The following is a 17,178-nucleotide window of genomic DNA, read 5'->3' as shown; positions in this document are numbered from 1 at the left end:
CGCCCAGCTGGTGTCACCTTTTTCACCGCTCATGAGTTTGCAGGTCTGACTGTAAATGTTTGACCCAGTGGCATGAAATGGCTTGCATAGTAAGGAGGCCATAATAATGTTTGACTCATGGCTGAAGTTAAGTTTCTCCAGCTCTCCCCAGGTTGGCAAAAAAAGCATCTCAAAATGCATCAGATTGATGCTTTAAAATATGGAAATATTGAAATTTTTCTTACGAGGGAGCATGCCCCCGGACCCCCCGAGAGGGGTAATATTAGTGATGGCGAGATGAAGCTTCCTGAAGCATTGAAGCTTTCCATCCAATTGGTTCGCTCATGTGCCGAAGCTTCATGGAGCTTCATTTGCTCTACTGCGCCACCAAGTGGACAATACATGTAAAACAGGCAGTGATCATAACGACACCATGGCTTTGGTGTGTGAAGCTTTAAATTGAATAAATTATGTTTATGATGCCAATACATCAATTATTAACTTATTAATATTGTGTCTATCTTTATGATATAATGGCAGGGTCAAAATCAAAACTCGAAACCAATTGGGAGAGGGTTGTGATGTCACTGTGGGTCAGTGGTTTGAATATCCGACTTTCAGTCAGAGGATTGGTGTGTTGAGCCTTGGCTCCGCTAGTCCATGTTGATGTGTCCAATTTTGTTAAAGTAAGAATAAGACCTTTTCCACAGTGCTGGGCTTTTTGAGACTATTTCGCCTGCTTTATAAAATACCCTTTCACAGGCACACATGAAGCTGGGTACAGAGAGGAAGGGGGGAAATCCATTGAGTTTCGCTGCCCCTTATATTTCAAATCGCACGGCAAACCCACAAACCATTTTCTGAATCAGCCACGTGGTACGACCGGCTCGCGAGGCTTCGAACGTCACCACATACGTCATCGACACAAGCTTCGATACGCGCTTCACCAAAATCTACCTGGATTACTCGACACGCGCATCGAAGCCTCGACACGAAAGGACACATCATTAGGTAATATCCTTCTCACCTTTTTCACCCCTAACCCGTTTTCATGCCTGGTCATAAATGTTGCCCCTGATGAACTGAACTGCTTGTATTACAGTCTACATAGTCGCGTCATTTGCGCCGGAGAGGGTGCGGGGCTTATCTCTGTGCGTGCAAACAGTTTTCATTTACACCATCTACCATAACCACTTGTTCTGCGTTATACTTGTTGTGGAAATACCAAAAACATCGGAACATCAAACGCACTCGTGTCTGGGTTCATAATTATATCTGTAGGCGCACACAGCTCGGTGAATTTCACCAACTTCTCCAGGAAGTGCGTCTAAATGGCGGCCGCTTCTAGCGCTACTAGAGCACCAATAACCAGTTTGATTCATGCTTTTTATGTCTTTGACCAGTGCTGTGAGTGTTGTCCTGTGTGTCGAGCAACAGCTGTGCGAGCAGCGGCGCTACGAGTGGCAGGAAGTCAAGATGAACGCCGCATTTCTAATTTCTTTCTCCGCTGTCTCCATTTTTGTTTCCTTCCTACCGATCACGCTGATCCGGGACCTCTGCTGACCTCACCAGAAAATAACACAGCATCATCTAGTGGACTGAAAAAGCAATTGATTTTGGACCAAAAAGTTTATAATTTATATAATAAAAGATCGATACTTGGCTTCCGTGTATCGATACAATATCGCCACGCAAAGTATCGCGATACTATGCTGAATCGATTTTTTTCCCCCACCCCTAGTTGTTAGTAAATCTGTCACCAAGTATGTTTCTCCTCCTCCTGCCATTGTGTTAAAAACACTACACCAAGCAAAACATTTTAAATGTCATAACTTCTCTTATGTTTCAGCCTGAACTCTTCTTACACCTACTGAGTTCTGCTAGCAGCTGTTAGTTCTGTTGACTAAAGTCAAGCTGGCCTACTGACCAATCACAGAAAAGGGTAGAAACTGTTCGTCAGTCTCGTGGTTCTGGACTTTAGACTCCTGTAGCGTCTGCCTGATGGCAGGAGCGAAAAGAGTCCGTGCCAGGGGTGTGTTGTGTCCCTGATGATGTGGTGTGCTCTCCTGGTTACTTTGGTGGAGTAAATGTCTTGGAGAGAGGGGAAGGCTGCTCCTGAGATGTACTGTGCAGTTTTTATTACACGCTGGAGTGCCTTCCTGTCCAGGGCAGTGCAGTTTCCATACCATACTGTGATTGAGCTGGTATGGACGCTCTCGACCAGGCCAGCAGAGAAGGCTTAGCTGGCCCTGATGGCCCACCACTAGGACAGTTTTAGTAGCAGCAATCCAAACTGTGCTTCACATATATATGTTGTGCACTTGGACACAGGAGATCCAGGCGTGCATGGGTTTTAAGAATTTCTTTACTGACAGCACTTAAAGACACTCTGATCAGCCACGCATTGCATACTGCAGGCTATTTTAGTCCACTACTGAATACAACGAGCGTAACTTTTTCCGTTCTTCCAAAAGGACCCCTGCGCTGACCCAAGTGTCTGCCTGAACTTTAATCCTCGTAACCAGGCATTGAGCTCTCAAGTCATTCAAACCTCCCTTGCCGATAAACAAACACATGCCAGACGAAAAAAACAAAACAATTAACAATCAATACAAATAATAAACGTATGTATGTATGCGTGTATAGATATATATATATATATATATATATATACACACAGACACACGCGCACAATGCCAGTGGCAATTGCAAAAAAGGTGCTTGTCACGCCCATTTATACATGCACGCCAGATATACATTATACATACATGCACGCCCATTTATACATGCACCTGGTGAAAATAAAACTGACTGGTTTTAATTCACTGATAATCCTGGATCAATCTTAATATTGTGTCCTCTCTCTCTCTCAGGCGTCTCTGATAACTGAGTATGCTGCAGTGGTGCAACCAATCCAGCTGGCCTTCCAGCAGCAGATCCAGGCTTTGAATACCCAGCACGAAGAGTTTGTTGCCAGCTTGAAGCAGCAGCCGCAGCCTGCGCCTGTAGTACAGCTAGCTCCCTTAGCTGAGCATGAAAAGGCCCTGCCTATGACCACAAAAGTTGGTGAGAGAACACACACACACACTATTGTTACCATTACAGCAAAACGTTAATGTCATCATTTCATCTCATAAAAAAAATGCACAATGTACATTCTTACTCAACAGTTTTATGGATTCGTTTTGCTGGTTCGTGATCAGCTCTACAATGGGCAGGTACATGTATGTTTGTGCTGTAATGTGTTGGTGTGTGTCTGCAGGGGATGTGAAGCCTACCATGTCAATACTTCCTCCAGGGGAGTTTGATGGGCCTTCATCCAGGCCACAGGACCCCAGCAACCCCAGTGGACCTTCAGATATCACCTCTAACAAGCCTGCGTGGTATGACACTCAACACTTGGGCCCATGGAACCCAAACCAGCCGGTAAAGATGTGTGTCTGTCTGTGTAATGTTTTAATAAATCTTCTTCACGACAGAACACTTTTCAAAGTATGGGGCGTGACAGGTGGGGTTGTGCATGTTGGGGGGTAAAATGCGATGGATGGATGGATGGATGGATATATATATACTTTATTCATCCCCAAGGGGAAATTTGCAGAACTAATGTTTTAATGAAGTTTCTCGACTGATGATTCAAATCATCGTTTAGAAAGCAACCCTGTCTTCTTTGTGTGCAGCAGATTTCGACCTCAGTGGTTCTATCCTTGCCCCTTGTATTTGCAGCATATGCAGCATGTCCCACCCACCGGCTGTGCCTGGATCCCAGCCTCTTGTGATAGTGCTTGTCCAGCCTTCAGAATTCCTTGCTTTCAGTTTGAGTGGTATATGTGTGACTTCAGACAGCAGATGATGTTCAGGCCCTTTCTCATACTTGTCCTTCCCTAGCCCCCCTTTGACCCAAACCAGCCTCCCCCTCCCTGCCCTCCTTGGAACAGCCATGAGGGGATGTGGAATGAGCAGAGGGACACGGGAAATTGGAGTGGAGGTCCACCCAGAGAAGGAGGCCCCTGGAGCGGTCCTGGTGGGTCTGACCAAGGCCCTCCATCTTGGAACTCGTATGACCAGCAGCCACCATGGGGGAACCAGCCTGACCAGCCTCCATGGGGCCAGAGGGAGCCCCCATTTCCTCCACGCATGCAGGCATGTGGTAGATGATAATTGTCATTTTACTTGCTTTGCTTTGATTAATTTATTGCAGGGGTGTCCAAACTACGGCCCGCGGGCCAACTGCGGCCTGCGGCCCCTTTTTTTATTGGCCCGCGGCATATTCTAAAAATATAATGGAGAGAAAGTCAAGCAAACAGCAGCTAACCTGCTAGCTCAACAATCACATTTTTGCCGTCCTAACAAAACACGAGAAAATGTCTCATAACAGCTACTAGCGCTGAGTTTTTGAACAAGTTTTTGAAAGAGAAGGACCGACTTCTTCATGAGCTGAGTGACACACTGTGGTTGGCAGACCTGGCCTCTAGTTGATCTTATCATCATCTCACACTGAACAAGAGCCTGCAAAACAAAAAGCAGTTAGTAGCACAACCGCACGCACACATGAACCCGTTCTGTGTGAAGCTCCGTCTCTATAAGACACAACGTCAACGCTGCGCCCTTCCTCACGCTGTCTGATATCAAAGTAGCTTTTCCAGAGGTCAACCTTTCTGCTAAAACGGGGAAATATGTGTCTGTCATGACAGAACTCGGTCAGCGCTTCCAAGATCTTTCTGCCATTGAGAAAGAAATCCAGCTGTTCTCGACTCCCTTCCTGATGGATGCAGATGAAGTGGAAGAGAGTCTGAATTAGAATTGATAGAGATATACTGTGATGATTCTCTGAAGAACCAGCATCAGCTTCTCTCCCTACCTGATTTCTATTGGAGCTTGGAAAAGGCCAAGTTTCCTCTGTTATTTTTTAAATTAAAAAAACGAATATATATATATATATAAAGCATAATTGACCTCATTTGATTCATTTTACAATATACCTCACCTGAGTGGCCCAGACTTTCGTATATTTTTCTGTTTGTGGCCCTCGGTGAAAAAAGTTTAGACACCCCTGATTTATTGCTTTGATTTTTATTGCATTGTATACTCAAAATGGAATTACAGTCTATCCATGTTGCACCTTTCTGTTGCGTCAAAGATTTTGCTGGTCATTGAATGACAGTATCCCGTGTGTCCAACTTGCATTTCTATAGAGACCTCCCCATTTCAGAGGGCCCTTCCCTCCTCACCAGCAGCCACCTCCTTTCAACCAGCCTCCACCACCACATAGTTTCGGACGCTTTCCGCCACGCTTTATGCAGGACGACTTTCCTCCAAGACACCACTATGACAGGCCACCTTACACCCCACACCGCTTTGACTATGCTCAGGGAGATTATCCCGCAGGTGAGTGCAGAGGCAGGAAGCCTCCCACAGCTACCTTTTTTTTGCACCTGTAATTGTATTTATTTACTTATCTCATGTATTTTAACAATACACTTCTATTTACCAGACATGCCAGGTCCTCCCCACCACCATCCCAGTCAGAGGCTTCCTCCCCCAGGTATGGGAGCCGATCATCCTCCCTGGGGTGGAAGCCAGCACACGGATTTTGGCCCACCCCCACACGGCTTCAATGGCCATTCACCCCACATGCGACATCGTCAGCAGCCAGTGCAAGATGACCCCAGTCTGGTGCCTAACGTACCCTACTTTGACCTGCCGGCTGGTCTCATGGCTCCGCTAGTCAAAGTACGTCATCGTCTTCTGATTAGAGCATTAGTTCTCAAAAGTGTGGGACGGGCGCCCCTCTTCGGCATGATGGGTGGGTCGTACATGTCGGGGGAGGGGGGGGGGGGGTTTGCTGAAGTAATGTTTTGATGAGTCTTTTTCACGTCAGAACAGTAAACAAATCTGCACTCACAATGGTATTCATTCGGACAGAAAGTCTGTAGGTTTACAGAATAGACAGACACTTGATAGGGACTTGACAGGGACGGAAAGCGAAACAAATCAGGCTTCCGAGACGTACAAAAGACAACGTGTTGGGGGTGGGAATCACCAGAGGTCCCGCGATCTGATACTATCACGATACTTGAGTCACGATTCGATACTATCACAATACTGCGATATGTTGAGTATTGCAATTTATTCCCCTTTTTCCAACTGCAAATTGTCCCAAAAGGAAAACTTTGTCAACATATTTGATCTAATAAGATAAAGTTTTCAGTCTGTTCATCTCACAAAATGTGATTGTCAAGCAGACAAACTGAGCAACATGTCATAAATGTTGCACCTGACGAACTGAACTGCTTGTATTACTTTTTGTATTACAGTCTACATAGTCGCGTCATTTGCGCCGGAGAGGGGGCGGGGCTTATCTCCGTGCGTGCAAACAGTTTTCATTTACACCACCCACCATAAGACAGAGACAAGCGACGAAGCTTTCATTTCCGCGATCGACCATGGAATAAATAACCACTAGTTCTACTTTTATACTTGTTGTGGAAATACCAAAAACGTCGGAATATCAAACGCCCTCATGTCTGGGTTCATAATTATATCTGTAGGCGCACACAGCTCGGTGAATTTCACCAACTTCTCCAGGAAGTGCGTCTGAATGGCGGCCGCTTCCAGCGCTACTAGAGCACCAGCAGCCTGTTTTTTATGTCTTTGACCAGCGTTGTGTCGCGAGTGTTGTCCTGTGTGTTGAGCAACAGCTGTGCGAGCAGCGGTGCTATGAGTGGCAGGAAGTCAAGACGTACGGCACATTTCTAATTTCTTTCTCCGCTGTCTCCATTTTTGTTTCCTTCCTACCGATCACGCTGATCCGGGACCTCTGCTGACCTCACCAGAAAATAACACAGCATTATCTAGTGGACTGAAAAAGCAATTGATTTTGGACCAAAAAGTCTATAATTTATATAATAAAAGATCGATACATAGCTTCCGTGTATCGCGATACTATGCTTAATCAATTTTTCCCCCACCCCTACCATCAAGTATTTAAAAGAAAATATGATGTACCTAATAGTTCATAACGCTTATAAGTAACATTTGTTAGCTACAATAACTTACAGAAACATTACCTTACACCTTGTCGGGGACCTGATATAACTTCTAAGGTGACACATTTACTTTATTGCTAGAAGAAAGCCATCATGATTGAATAGAGGAGAAAATAACAGTGGTAAAGTCTGATGAAGCACTGCTACAGTGGCTTACAGAATAGTCAATGTCCAAGACAGGACAGTGGAAGTAAATGACAGACTAGTCGGGATAGCTAAATGGATTATCATAATGGAAAATGCCAATCCAAATTGCCACAGTACTGTAATTTTCAAAATAGAAAAGACTGATCCACTCCCAGTACATTTTTAGAATTGACTCCGACTCATTTACCCACAACAGTCAAACCTTCATATCTCATGATCCTGTCTATTGTCTATTGCTCAGCTTGAGGACTGTGATTATAAACCTCTGGACCCAAAAGACATCCGGCTGCCCCCTCCCATGCCGCCTAGTGATCGCCTGCTTGCTGCTGTGGAAGCTTTCTACAGCCCTCCATCCCATGATCGGCCTAGGAACAGGTACTCACACACTTAAACTCTGTCAGAAAGACAAATCAGACTGAAATTTGTATTATAACATTGCGAATACATCAGAATCTACCAATTGGTCCACCCCTTTAACTAGCTCTTGTTAGCCCATTGCAATAAAGGGATGAAGAAGAGATGTAACCATTATTCTTTAGTTTCACTCTGGGTGGCTGAAAACACTAGTATTTACAGAACCCTGTTTGATTTATTCACATGAGTTTGACTTGATTGATAGCTCGGATAGTTCTCACAGTGCAAAACAGTCTTCATTTTCCTAGAGATAAGACCTTTACATACACAATGCATTGCCATTTTTAATGTGGCGTGTCCCTCTTCAAGTTAAGCAAAAGATAAATATTGAGCAATTTGTAGTGTTGGGGTTTGATAGCATATTTGAATCCACTTTCAAATCTGCTTATCAAATCCCACTTGTCACTTATTGCCATTTATTGGTAAACTAAAGACTGCTGATTACAGAAACTGGCTTGCAGAGACCACATTAACCAGATAAAAGGCTTTCATTTTGAACGTTTATGAAGCAGTACAGCTAAGTATGTGGGTTACACCTATGAAAAATGTGCCAAATCTTCTCTGCCAATGCCGAACAGCTGATTCTGCTGTTGCTAGTGACTCTTGTTTGGTGGATGATTGAAGTCTATCAGTAACGAGGAAGAAAGAGACATATTGGCAATTTTGCAATGTATTCATTTAACAAAGTCAGGAGCCTCAGGAGTGTGTGGAAGAACCATACACAGCCACAGCAGCCTAGCAACCTAATTGAACAATATATTAACCTTTTAAAGTATACTATAAATAAATACATACAAAACACTTGTCTCCAAACTGCAGCTTCAAACCGTTTAACTTCAACTATAAACAATATATATTTAAAAAAAGAACGGACACAAGCATCAGGTGGCCTGATGGGGAACGTGTGCAACAGAACTCAGAAACTGTTGAATTCTACAAACTGCTGCTTTAATGGACTACACGTTATCATTAATATCAACCGGGAGAGATTTGTTCCAGAAAGCAGAGGACGGGCGTTCAAAAGCTTGTGCTCGTGTCTGCAGCGATCTCTGTGTGCGCGCGCTGTGTGTGGTGTGTGTGCGCTGGAAGCCCCGCCCCCTCAAGCCCCCCTCTGCATGCAGGCGGACAGCAGAGAGTGGAGGAGTGCGCTCTGATCCGCTATTTTAATAGTATCATACATCAAAATCCTAGCGTTTTTAACGTGCGGATATCGCGCTACCTTTTTAGTATCTATATACCGTGCAACATTACAGAGTAGTTAAAAAAAAAAATTTAAATCGGCTCAGGCACCGGAAGAAAGCACCGAAATCTGCGTTGCGTCCGGTAGGTACCGGACGTGTTAGAACCGGTGCTATATTGGCACCGGTTCTCGGTACCCAACCCTATTCCAGTCTCTCTACTCCCAAACTGTGCAGGTCGTCTCTGATGAACCCACTCTGGGGGTGAGCGATGACATCTTGGAGGATGGAGTTCGGTCATCCACCAAACAAGACCAAACAAGAGTCACTAGCAACAGCAGAATCAGCTGTTCGGCATTGGCAGAGAAGATTTGGCACATTTTTCATGGCCGCAACCCACATATTCAGCTGTGCTGCTCATCCCACAAATGCATGTTCTTTACAAATGGGGCACTGTTTAAAAAAGGGAAATAAACAGGCTTTCCAATGGTATACAATTCATTGCCAAGAAGCATTACATTAGAGAAATAATCTACCAAACACAAATCTCCGAACTTTTTGTTGGATGTTTATAATCCTCCGTAGACCGTGGTGGCAAGTTAACAAGGAGAAGCCTGCTTGATTTACCAGAATAATTGTAAGGAGAAGTCATAAAAGCAAGGAGAAGTCAGTCAGTTACATTTGTATGAGTCATCTTGTATTTCCACACTCTTAGGAAATTTGCCGTTCTGAGGGAAGTTTGAAGACTGTGTGTAATTTGCTTTAGATTAAGGTTCTTGTCATGTAGAGAAGTCGTGAATCAAGTTCAAAGTTAAGGTTTTCATTTATTATCCTTAAATTATCCTGAACTTCACTTTTGTGTTGATTTTGTCTGTCCTTGTCGGACCATTGTGTTAGTGTTTCCAAGCACGAGATTCCTGTTAGATTTTACTGCAGCAAGGGTGACCGTTTTGAGGAACTTTGTGATCCAGTGACAGGTGGAGGCCGGGACAGTTAGTTTGGAGTGGAGGACATCTGGAATGATGGTGTTGAACACCAAGCACAAGTCCACAAACAGGATACCTACATATGTCCCTGCAGAGTCACTGATAACACAGGATTTAGTGCTTTCCTGATGTTCTTTCCCTGAAAGAGCCGACCTATCCTAGGGGGTCGAGGAGATGGCAGGGGGTTTAATTAGTTGTTTGATTTTTGCAATGGTGCACCATGAAACTAGATTATTTTCAGTAGTTCCCACATGCAGTATCTGTGTAGTGCTGCTATCTTATGTTAGAAATTGCTATAGTTCATAGTCTACAGCTGGCTGTGGTTTGTTCCTCCACCAGTGAAGGCTGGGAGCAGAACGGCCTGTATGAGTTCTTCAGGGCCAAAATGAGAGCCAGGAGAAAAAAGGGACAGGAGAAACGCAACAGGTGAGCTTCCTCTTCCTTCTCTTTCTCTTATTTGTTTCTCTTGTTTGGACTTTGTATTTGTCTGTTGAAATGAGCTTTCAAATTGCTTAGTTCTGGTTGGTTACTAGCTTCCACATCCGTTGTGTAGATGATGTCACTGTTGGTGAAATAAGGAACCAACTGACAAACGATTTTATCCTTTTCTGCTCACCTCTGCTCACCTCCTTACAGCGGTCGTGGAGGCAGTCGCTCCAGCAGTCACTCTCGCAGCAGAGGGAGATCTTCATCTCGCTCGAGCTCTCGCTCCTCAAAGTCCTCCAGGTCCCAGTCTCGCTCATCCCGCTCCCACTCCCGCAGCCGCTCTCGCTCCTACTCACGATCCAGGTACATACACACACACACACACACACACACACACACACACACACACACACACACACACACACACACACACAGAATGTAATGATGTGTACACTATGGAAGTAGCAGAGCTGATACGGTCTATTTTTCTTATGGGCATGCTAACCTACTAGGTCCAGAAGTGGATCCAGATCTTCTCGGAGCCGCTCTCGCTCCAGATCCAGATCACATTCACATTCGCCTGCAAAGAGACGCCATGGCCCCAAAACCCATAGCTCTTCTCCTGTGTAAGTCCCCATTTGCTGTTCTTTGAAGAGATGTATTCTTGAAAGAGCGTTCCTACGCTTACTGAAGTATAGATGACCACGTCCCCTGCTCTCTACAGCTCGTCATCAGTGTTGGTTGCCCCTCCCTCCAAACCATCTGCAGATAACAGGCTAGGGGAAGAGAACAAGGGCCATCAGCTGCTAATGAAGATGGGTATGCTTTAGAATAGATGAGAATTGTTTTTCTTTCTGTCCTGAAACCTATGGCTTTGGGAATTTAACATCATGGTAAAATGAACCACATACAGTATATACTGATTTCTAGCTGTTCTTATGTTGGTCTTCTGTAGGCTGGAGCGGTTCAGGTGGTTTGGGGGCCAAAGAACAGGGCATCCAGGACCCTATCAAAGGAGGAGACGTCAGGGATAAGTGGGACCAATTTAAAGGTGTGGGGGTGTCACTGGACGACCCATATGAGAACTATCGGAGGAACAAGAGCTACAACTTTGTCGCCCGTATGAAGGCACGAGAGGAAGGTATATATAAACAAACATTTATGTTGAAATTGAATGAATGCTGCTTACACTTAACAGCAAATATTAGCCATTTCTGTTCTGAAAGACATTTGTCCTTATGCAAGAACCACTAGTACGAACAGATTTGTTCTTAAGTAGTTTACGAGGGATTTAGGAGAACTTGCCGTATTTTCTCAAACAACAAAGTCAGACTTGTCGTAGGAGTCATGTGCAAGTAGTCTGCTGTTATCCAAACTTATGTGTTGTCAATGCCTGACAGTGCAACATTACCTATTATGGCAAGAATTCGTTCTTCCATCTCCCTGATGGAGATTTCCCTTTGACCACCTTCTGATGCAGTCTTCAATCACCTTGCAAGATGTCTTTTTAAGCCAGTTTAATACCAAACCATGGGTACATCCCAAGTCCCTCAATTGTCGTAGCGAGGAGGGGCCATGATCGAGGAGGCACGGGCGCCAGCTTCCAGGAAGTGTTTCAACGCTCGACACGCCTCCTTATTGTTCATCAGTTATTTGATTGGACGCTGCAATTGATCGGCCTGATCGGTGGAGTTTCATACCAGAGTGAAGACGATCACAGATTAAACTCAAGTTACAGATTAGATTTGTTTTCTGAGTCACCATCTGGTTAAAACACTTTTTACAACACTTGTATCCTTTCCATTCAGTCACATGAGGCTGCCTGACTGTCGGTTTGATGAGTTATTTAATTTAAATTGAACCTGAAACTGAGCCTAACAAATAATTCCTATGTTGAACAGAAACTATAATCATATTGTGGGTTATTTTATAATGATGTCAATCAGAATTTCAAAACATATATAAGCAGGACACATAACACAGTATAAATACTCAATGCAGTTTGTTTAATAGGTAACATACTAATAAAGACACAGTTATCATTAGTGTCAGAGTGGAGATGTGTTCTCTGTAGTCTAAGTAGTAGTTTAACCAATTTGTAGGCCTCTGCTCGAAAATTCCATCCCCAAACTAAAAAGGGTGTATCTGCAACCACTAGGGTTATTTGAATACTTTGTGTACACATGTAAGATTTTGTTCCGATGTGTAAATATCAGTCTATATGTTACTGGTTAAGAGTAAATGAAGATGACACACAGAAAGAAATTAAAAGGTTTCAGGTCCGCCTATAAAAAAAAATCACTTTCAGGATGATTATTTCTTTGAAATGATGCAGCTGTAAGGTCCAAATCATAGCACAATATGTGAACATTCTCTCTGCAAAGGTTGACTTTGATAAAGTGGAGCGGAGCAGAACAAAGTTAGAGAGAGTTTAGTACATTCATGCGAGGACTCAAAAATTTGCATTGGGGCACATTTGCACACATTTAAATGTTCTCATATACCAAACCATATATTTCACTTGTATATTACTTATGGTGTTCATGAAACAAGCTATGATTTACAGTTTTATATAACAATCGTTCAATCTGCCTCCCCCCCATCTGGATTGGTTTTGAATTGGTTAACACCATTAAATAAACAATTTTTAATCAATACTTTTAAGTAGATTTTTATTAGAATGTTCGCTAAAAACTGTCTGGAACCGAAAACAACTCCGTTCCGCTGATCATGTTTACAAACTCCGTAGAGCTGTTAAAGCCGACTGACAGCTGATCCAGTTGTTATCAGCGGCCACGTAGCCTTATATGGTATTATTGAGTGTAAATTATGCTAATCGTACAAAAAAGGAAGATAAAATTAAGATAAAAATATGAAAATGTTCTCACACGATAAATGCATTTTTGGGGGTTGTAATATATGTATTATATTACACAAGTACATGTTTTCTGTTTATGAAGCGAGAAACTTATTTGATTGCGCTTTATTTTTATATTACAATTGATGGGTATGAAGTACGGTTAAATTACCATGATCTTAAAATAACCATAACTCTGTTCTCTTCTTTCTTTTCTTGACTCAGTCAATCGGGAACCCCAGGAGCCCCCTCCAACTGATTGATGTCATCAAACAACTCCTCCTCCATTTCCACCTCCACCAAGGATCTGAATTTCTGTCACTTTTCAATGTAGGATTTTAGTTAGCAGTCACAAATCCATCATCTCTGAGTGACAATACAAAGCATCACCACACTTGTAAAACCTGTGAAAAAGGGCAAAGTATTTTTGCTCTCTGTTTAATCAAAAGCTTGGAATATTTTGTTCAAGCAGAAAGGATCATATTTGCAGATGAACCAGTCAGCACTAACACTAGTGTAACACTGCAGAACTCAACAAGGATTTTAAAATCAGCAGACTTTGCAGGGACACTGGAAATACAGTCCAATGAGAAAGGGTGGTCACAGCACTAACTAGCTCACTCCCAATGTTTCGGATTTTACAAAGGTTATCATTTTCTAAAAAGAGCGTTGAACGTCCGACAATGTGTAGGCTGATAACAACAGGGCTGTTTTAGACTTTGACTTAACATTTAAGAAAGCTGCAGAAAGAAATGTGATGGTTAAACATTGACAATATTAAGAAGTGAAATGTTCTAAATATCAAGGCAGTGCTTTTGGAAGTGGACCTCTTTCTTTTATTTCTGCATACGTACAAATCATTTTAATTTTGGATTAGCTCCCTAGAGATCAGTCAACCCAAATCAGAAAACTGCAACGAAGACCTCATTTACCATGGAAGAAATGTCTGCTGAATAAATAGTCCTAATGAAAATTGCTCACTGGTTGGTGTCAGAAATCTCATTGTGCCCCCCTTAAAAACCTTGGTAAATAAGACCACTTTTTGTCCACAAAAATAGCTAGAGGTATGAAATAAATAAAAAGAACTCCGACTCACAAATGTTCCATTTCTTTGATTATGTGTGAATATTGAAAAAGAAAACTAAATGAATGGTTTTATTGTCTAATAATTTACTTAGAAAGCTGCGAAGTTTGACTTTTTATCGTAACATTGTCTTGGTACTCGTCATAACTTCGTAAGCCCGTGATTTGACTTGGGTCAACATTTTGACTTCAGAGTCACAATTTTGGCTTTTACTAATAAAAGCCAAAATTGTGACTGTGAAATTATGAGTATATTATGAATAATCATAATACATAATTTTGTGTCTACCTGTCATTGTGTGGCATTTGTTTCTTAAGAATCATATTATTACCCGATTGATTTTATATGAGATTAATCTCAGTATTAATTCAAAAATATGTATTGATATGAAAATGATTCTTCACAGAAGTATTTTTCCAATGCACAGTTAAAATGTAAACAACATTCCTCCATTAAAAAAAAGCTAGTATATATTCTAATGCGTACAAACACATTTCTTGTTTTAGATAAATGCAGTAGAAATCCACAAATATGCTGTTACATTTATATAAAATGTACGTAGCCGATCAAATGTCTCCTCCATTTTTATCCAATCATATGAGCATACCCCCAAGAGAGTAATTTGTTTTTAGTCTTTCACAAAAATAGTACATTTTTTAGACATGGGTCTATTGTTTGAGGTAAAGCTTGTGAATTTGATCTAAATAGTTTTTGAGAATAGGAGCTAATTTTCTTCCATTGAGAATGTTGTTTCACATTATTTTAATAGACCTTGCCACAAGATGCATCTGTTTAATATAAAATGGGGCAATTTATTTAACAGAATAGTGGATCTAGACCCCAAAATGTAGTCTGACCATGACATTTTGGTTTTAGTTTTTAATCAATAATCTTTTATAGCTGTACTATATGTACAGCTATAAATCAGCCAATTTACCTCAGCTGTAAGGCTCATCAGCAGCTACGATAACATGTAACAAGCACATTAAGCTGGACGTGTCAAATTTCAAGTTAATCACATTTAGATTTGAAGCGTTAATTACAGCACTTTCACATCGAATTTTTCTTGGACACATACACACTATTTTCAGTTATTGGGCCAAATGTTGTGTTTTTAGCTTGTTCCATTACACAGGAATGTGAGTTGCTTCGGCAGACTACAAATAACAAACCAAAAAAAAAAATCAATAGGGTTCTGAACCAGGCGGCAACCTCCGAGACTGAACAGTGAAGCCAATAAGGAAGAGCCTTACATTTGCCTTCTGTATAATAGCCAGCATGAGGTGACTCCTCTGGTTTAAACAATAAGTCATATTGTATAGAAATGTATAAGAAAATGAGTTTAGAGTTAAATAAAATCAGGTTGTGCTTTAGGGCGAGGCTACCTTGATTCACAGGCTGCTACCACGCGTTGTTCTGTCTGTTTTGTCTGTGTTTCATCTCACAGCTTTAACAGTTCATAGTGTGTTTTCAGTTCATGATTATTAATAGTAACCATTTTGCTCACCTAAACGTCACTTACTCTGTGTCAGTTGTACTAAGCTCCACTCTCTAATCGTCTAATGTCACTTTTGGTTGCAAACGCCAAGATCACGACAGACAAAAGGCCGAACTCAAGGTCTCCAAACCAATGGGTGACGTCACAGGGACTCCATTTTTTTATAAACAGTTCTAAACCCCCTAATTAGACAAATATGAATAAGGTAAATGTGATGGAAATGTATCATATTCTGTTTTAGGTGCAACTTGTATTGCTGAATTCTGAACACGGAGACAGCTCATCTTGAGCTGTCTCCGTGAGAGAGAAGAGGAGAGAGGACTGCTAGGCGCCATCGAAATGACGTCAATAATAAAGTTTATCTTGTTATTTGTTATATGTCCTGCTATTCTGTACTTTCTTTCTTGTTCTCACCCTTTCAAGCCTGCAGACACGACATCATGAATGTATTGCCAAGGGGGGAGGGGTAAGAGAGATATGACTAGTAAAATAACTTAAGACTTTGTTAAACCTTTTTTTCTTTGTCAGAAATCTGTGGTGAAAGCGCTTTGTCCATTCAATTGAATATTCCAAGTATCTTTTTAATGGATGGACAGAAGCAATATATGTCATGTGAATGAACAACGTGACAGAGTTACTGCACATTCAATGAATTTGACAGAAATTATTCATATAATGAGTAGTAGGCATGGAACACAATCCAGATAACCACGTCCATATCAGCAGAAAGAGAGTGGGCATCAGCAGGGCCGCCATGGCAGGAGGCAGGACCGGCTCCAGACACAGCCACGATCCATGGAAACTTGAGGCGAGAAAGCACAGAGGCTCCGGTAAAGAAGTACAGTTAGTAATGTGCATTGAAGAGACATTAATTCCTCCAGAAAGAGAGAGAGAGAAGAGGAGAGAGGAGCTCAGTCTATCTATCATAAGATGTTCCCCAGCAGTCTAAGCCTATAGCAGCCTATCTAGGGGCTGGACCAGGGTAAACCTGAGCCAGCCCTAACTATAAGAGGAATGTCTTAAGTCTACTCTTAAATGAAAAGTGGAAGCTGGCTCCACAGAAGAGGAGCCTGATAACTGAAGGCTCTGGCCCCCATCCTACTTTGTAAGACTCTAGGAACCACAAGTAGCCCTGCATTCAGTGAGCGCTAGTGGGGTAATATAGTACGATAAGATCCTTGAGATGGTGCACCAATTAAGGCTTTGTATAGGTGAGGAGAAGGATTTCAAATGTGATTATTGATTTTACAGGGAGCCAGTGCAGAGCAGCTAATACAGGAGTAATGTGATTTTTTTTTCTTAGGTTTCATTAGTAACACAAGCTGCAGTATTCTGGATCAACTGGAGAAATTTAAGAGACTTATTAAAGCAGCCTGATAATAAGGAGTTACAGTCTAGAAGTTATATGTCTAGAAGTAGCAAATGTGTGAATCAATTTTTCTGCATCGCTGTGCCTGATTTTTTAAATGTTACGTAGGTGAAAAATGGCAGTCCTTGAGATTTTTTTTACGTGGGAGTTAAAGGACAAGTCCTGATCAAAGATAACTCATAGATTATTTA

General features: G+C 42.1%; 1 protein-coding gene across 1 annotated transcript in view; it reads left to right on the top strand.

The window, feature by feature from the left end:
• cherp (calcium homeostasis endoplasmic reticulum protein) overlaps window positions 1–14,640 on the top strand; it is a gene marked incomplete at its 5' end in the record, with an annotated part of 31,474 nt that extends 16,834 nt beyond the window's left edge. The window contains 12 exons of the mRNA XM_079221293.1: window positions 2,853–3,045; window positions 3,242–3,405; window positions 3,868–4,122; window positions 5,175–5,367; window positions 5,474–5,712; window positions 7,417–7,550; window positions 10,093–10,179; window positions 10,390–10,542; window positions 10,692–10,805; window positions 10,904–10,998; window positions 11,135–11,320; window positions 13,262–14,640. Of these exons, the coding sequence (XP_079077419.1) occupies window positions 2,853–3,045; window positions 3,242–3,405; window positions 3,868–4,122; window positions 5,175–5,367; window positions 5,474–5,712; window positions 7,417–7,550; window positions 10,093–10,179; window positions 10,390–10,542; window positions 10,692–10,805; window positions 10,904–10,998; window positions 11,135–11,320; window positions 13,262–13,299 (1,851 nt within the window). The 3' untranslated portion in view covers window positions 13,300–14,640. The remainder of the gene's footprint in view (window positions 1–2,852; window positions 3,046–3,241; window positions 3,406–3,867; window positions 4,123–5,174; window positions 5,368–5,473; window positions 5,713–7,416; window positions 7,551–10,092; window positions 10,180–10,389; window positions 10,543–10,691; window positions 10,806–10,903; window positions 10,999–11,134; window positions 11,321–13,261) is intronic.
• Between the last annotated feature and the right edge of the window lie 2,538 nt (window positions 14,641–17,178).

Source organism: Taurulus bubalis (assembly GCF_910589615.1).
Source record: "Taurulus bubalis genome assembly, chromosome: 7".
NCBI lineage: Eukaryota > Metazoa > Chordata > Actinopteri > Perciformes > Cottidae > Taurulus > Taurulus bubalis.
Note: the sequence above shows the minus strand (reverse complement) of the source record. Positions and strands in the feature narration are given on the sequence as shown.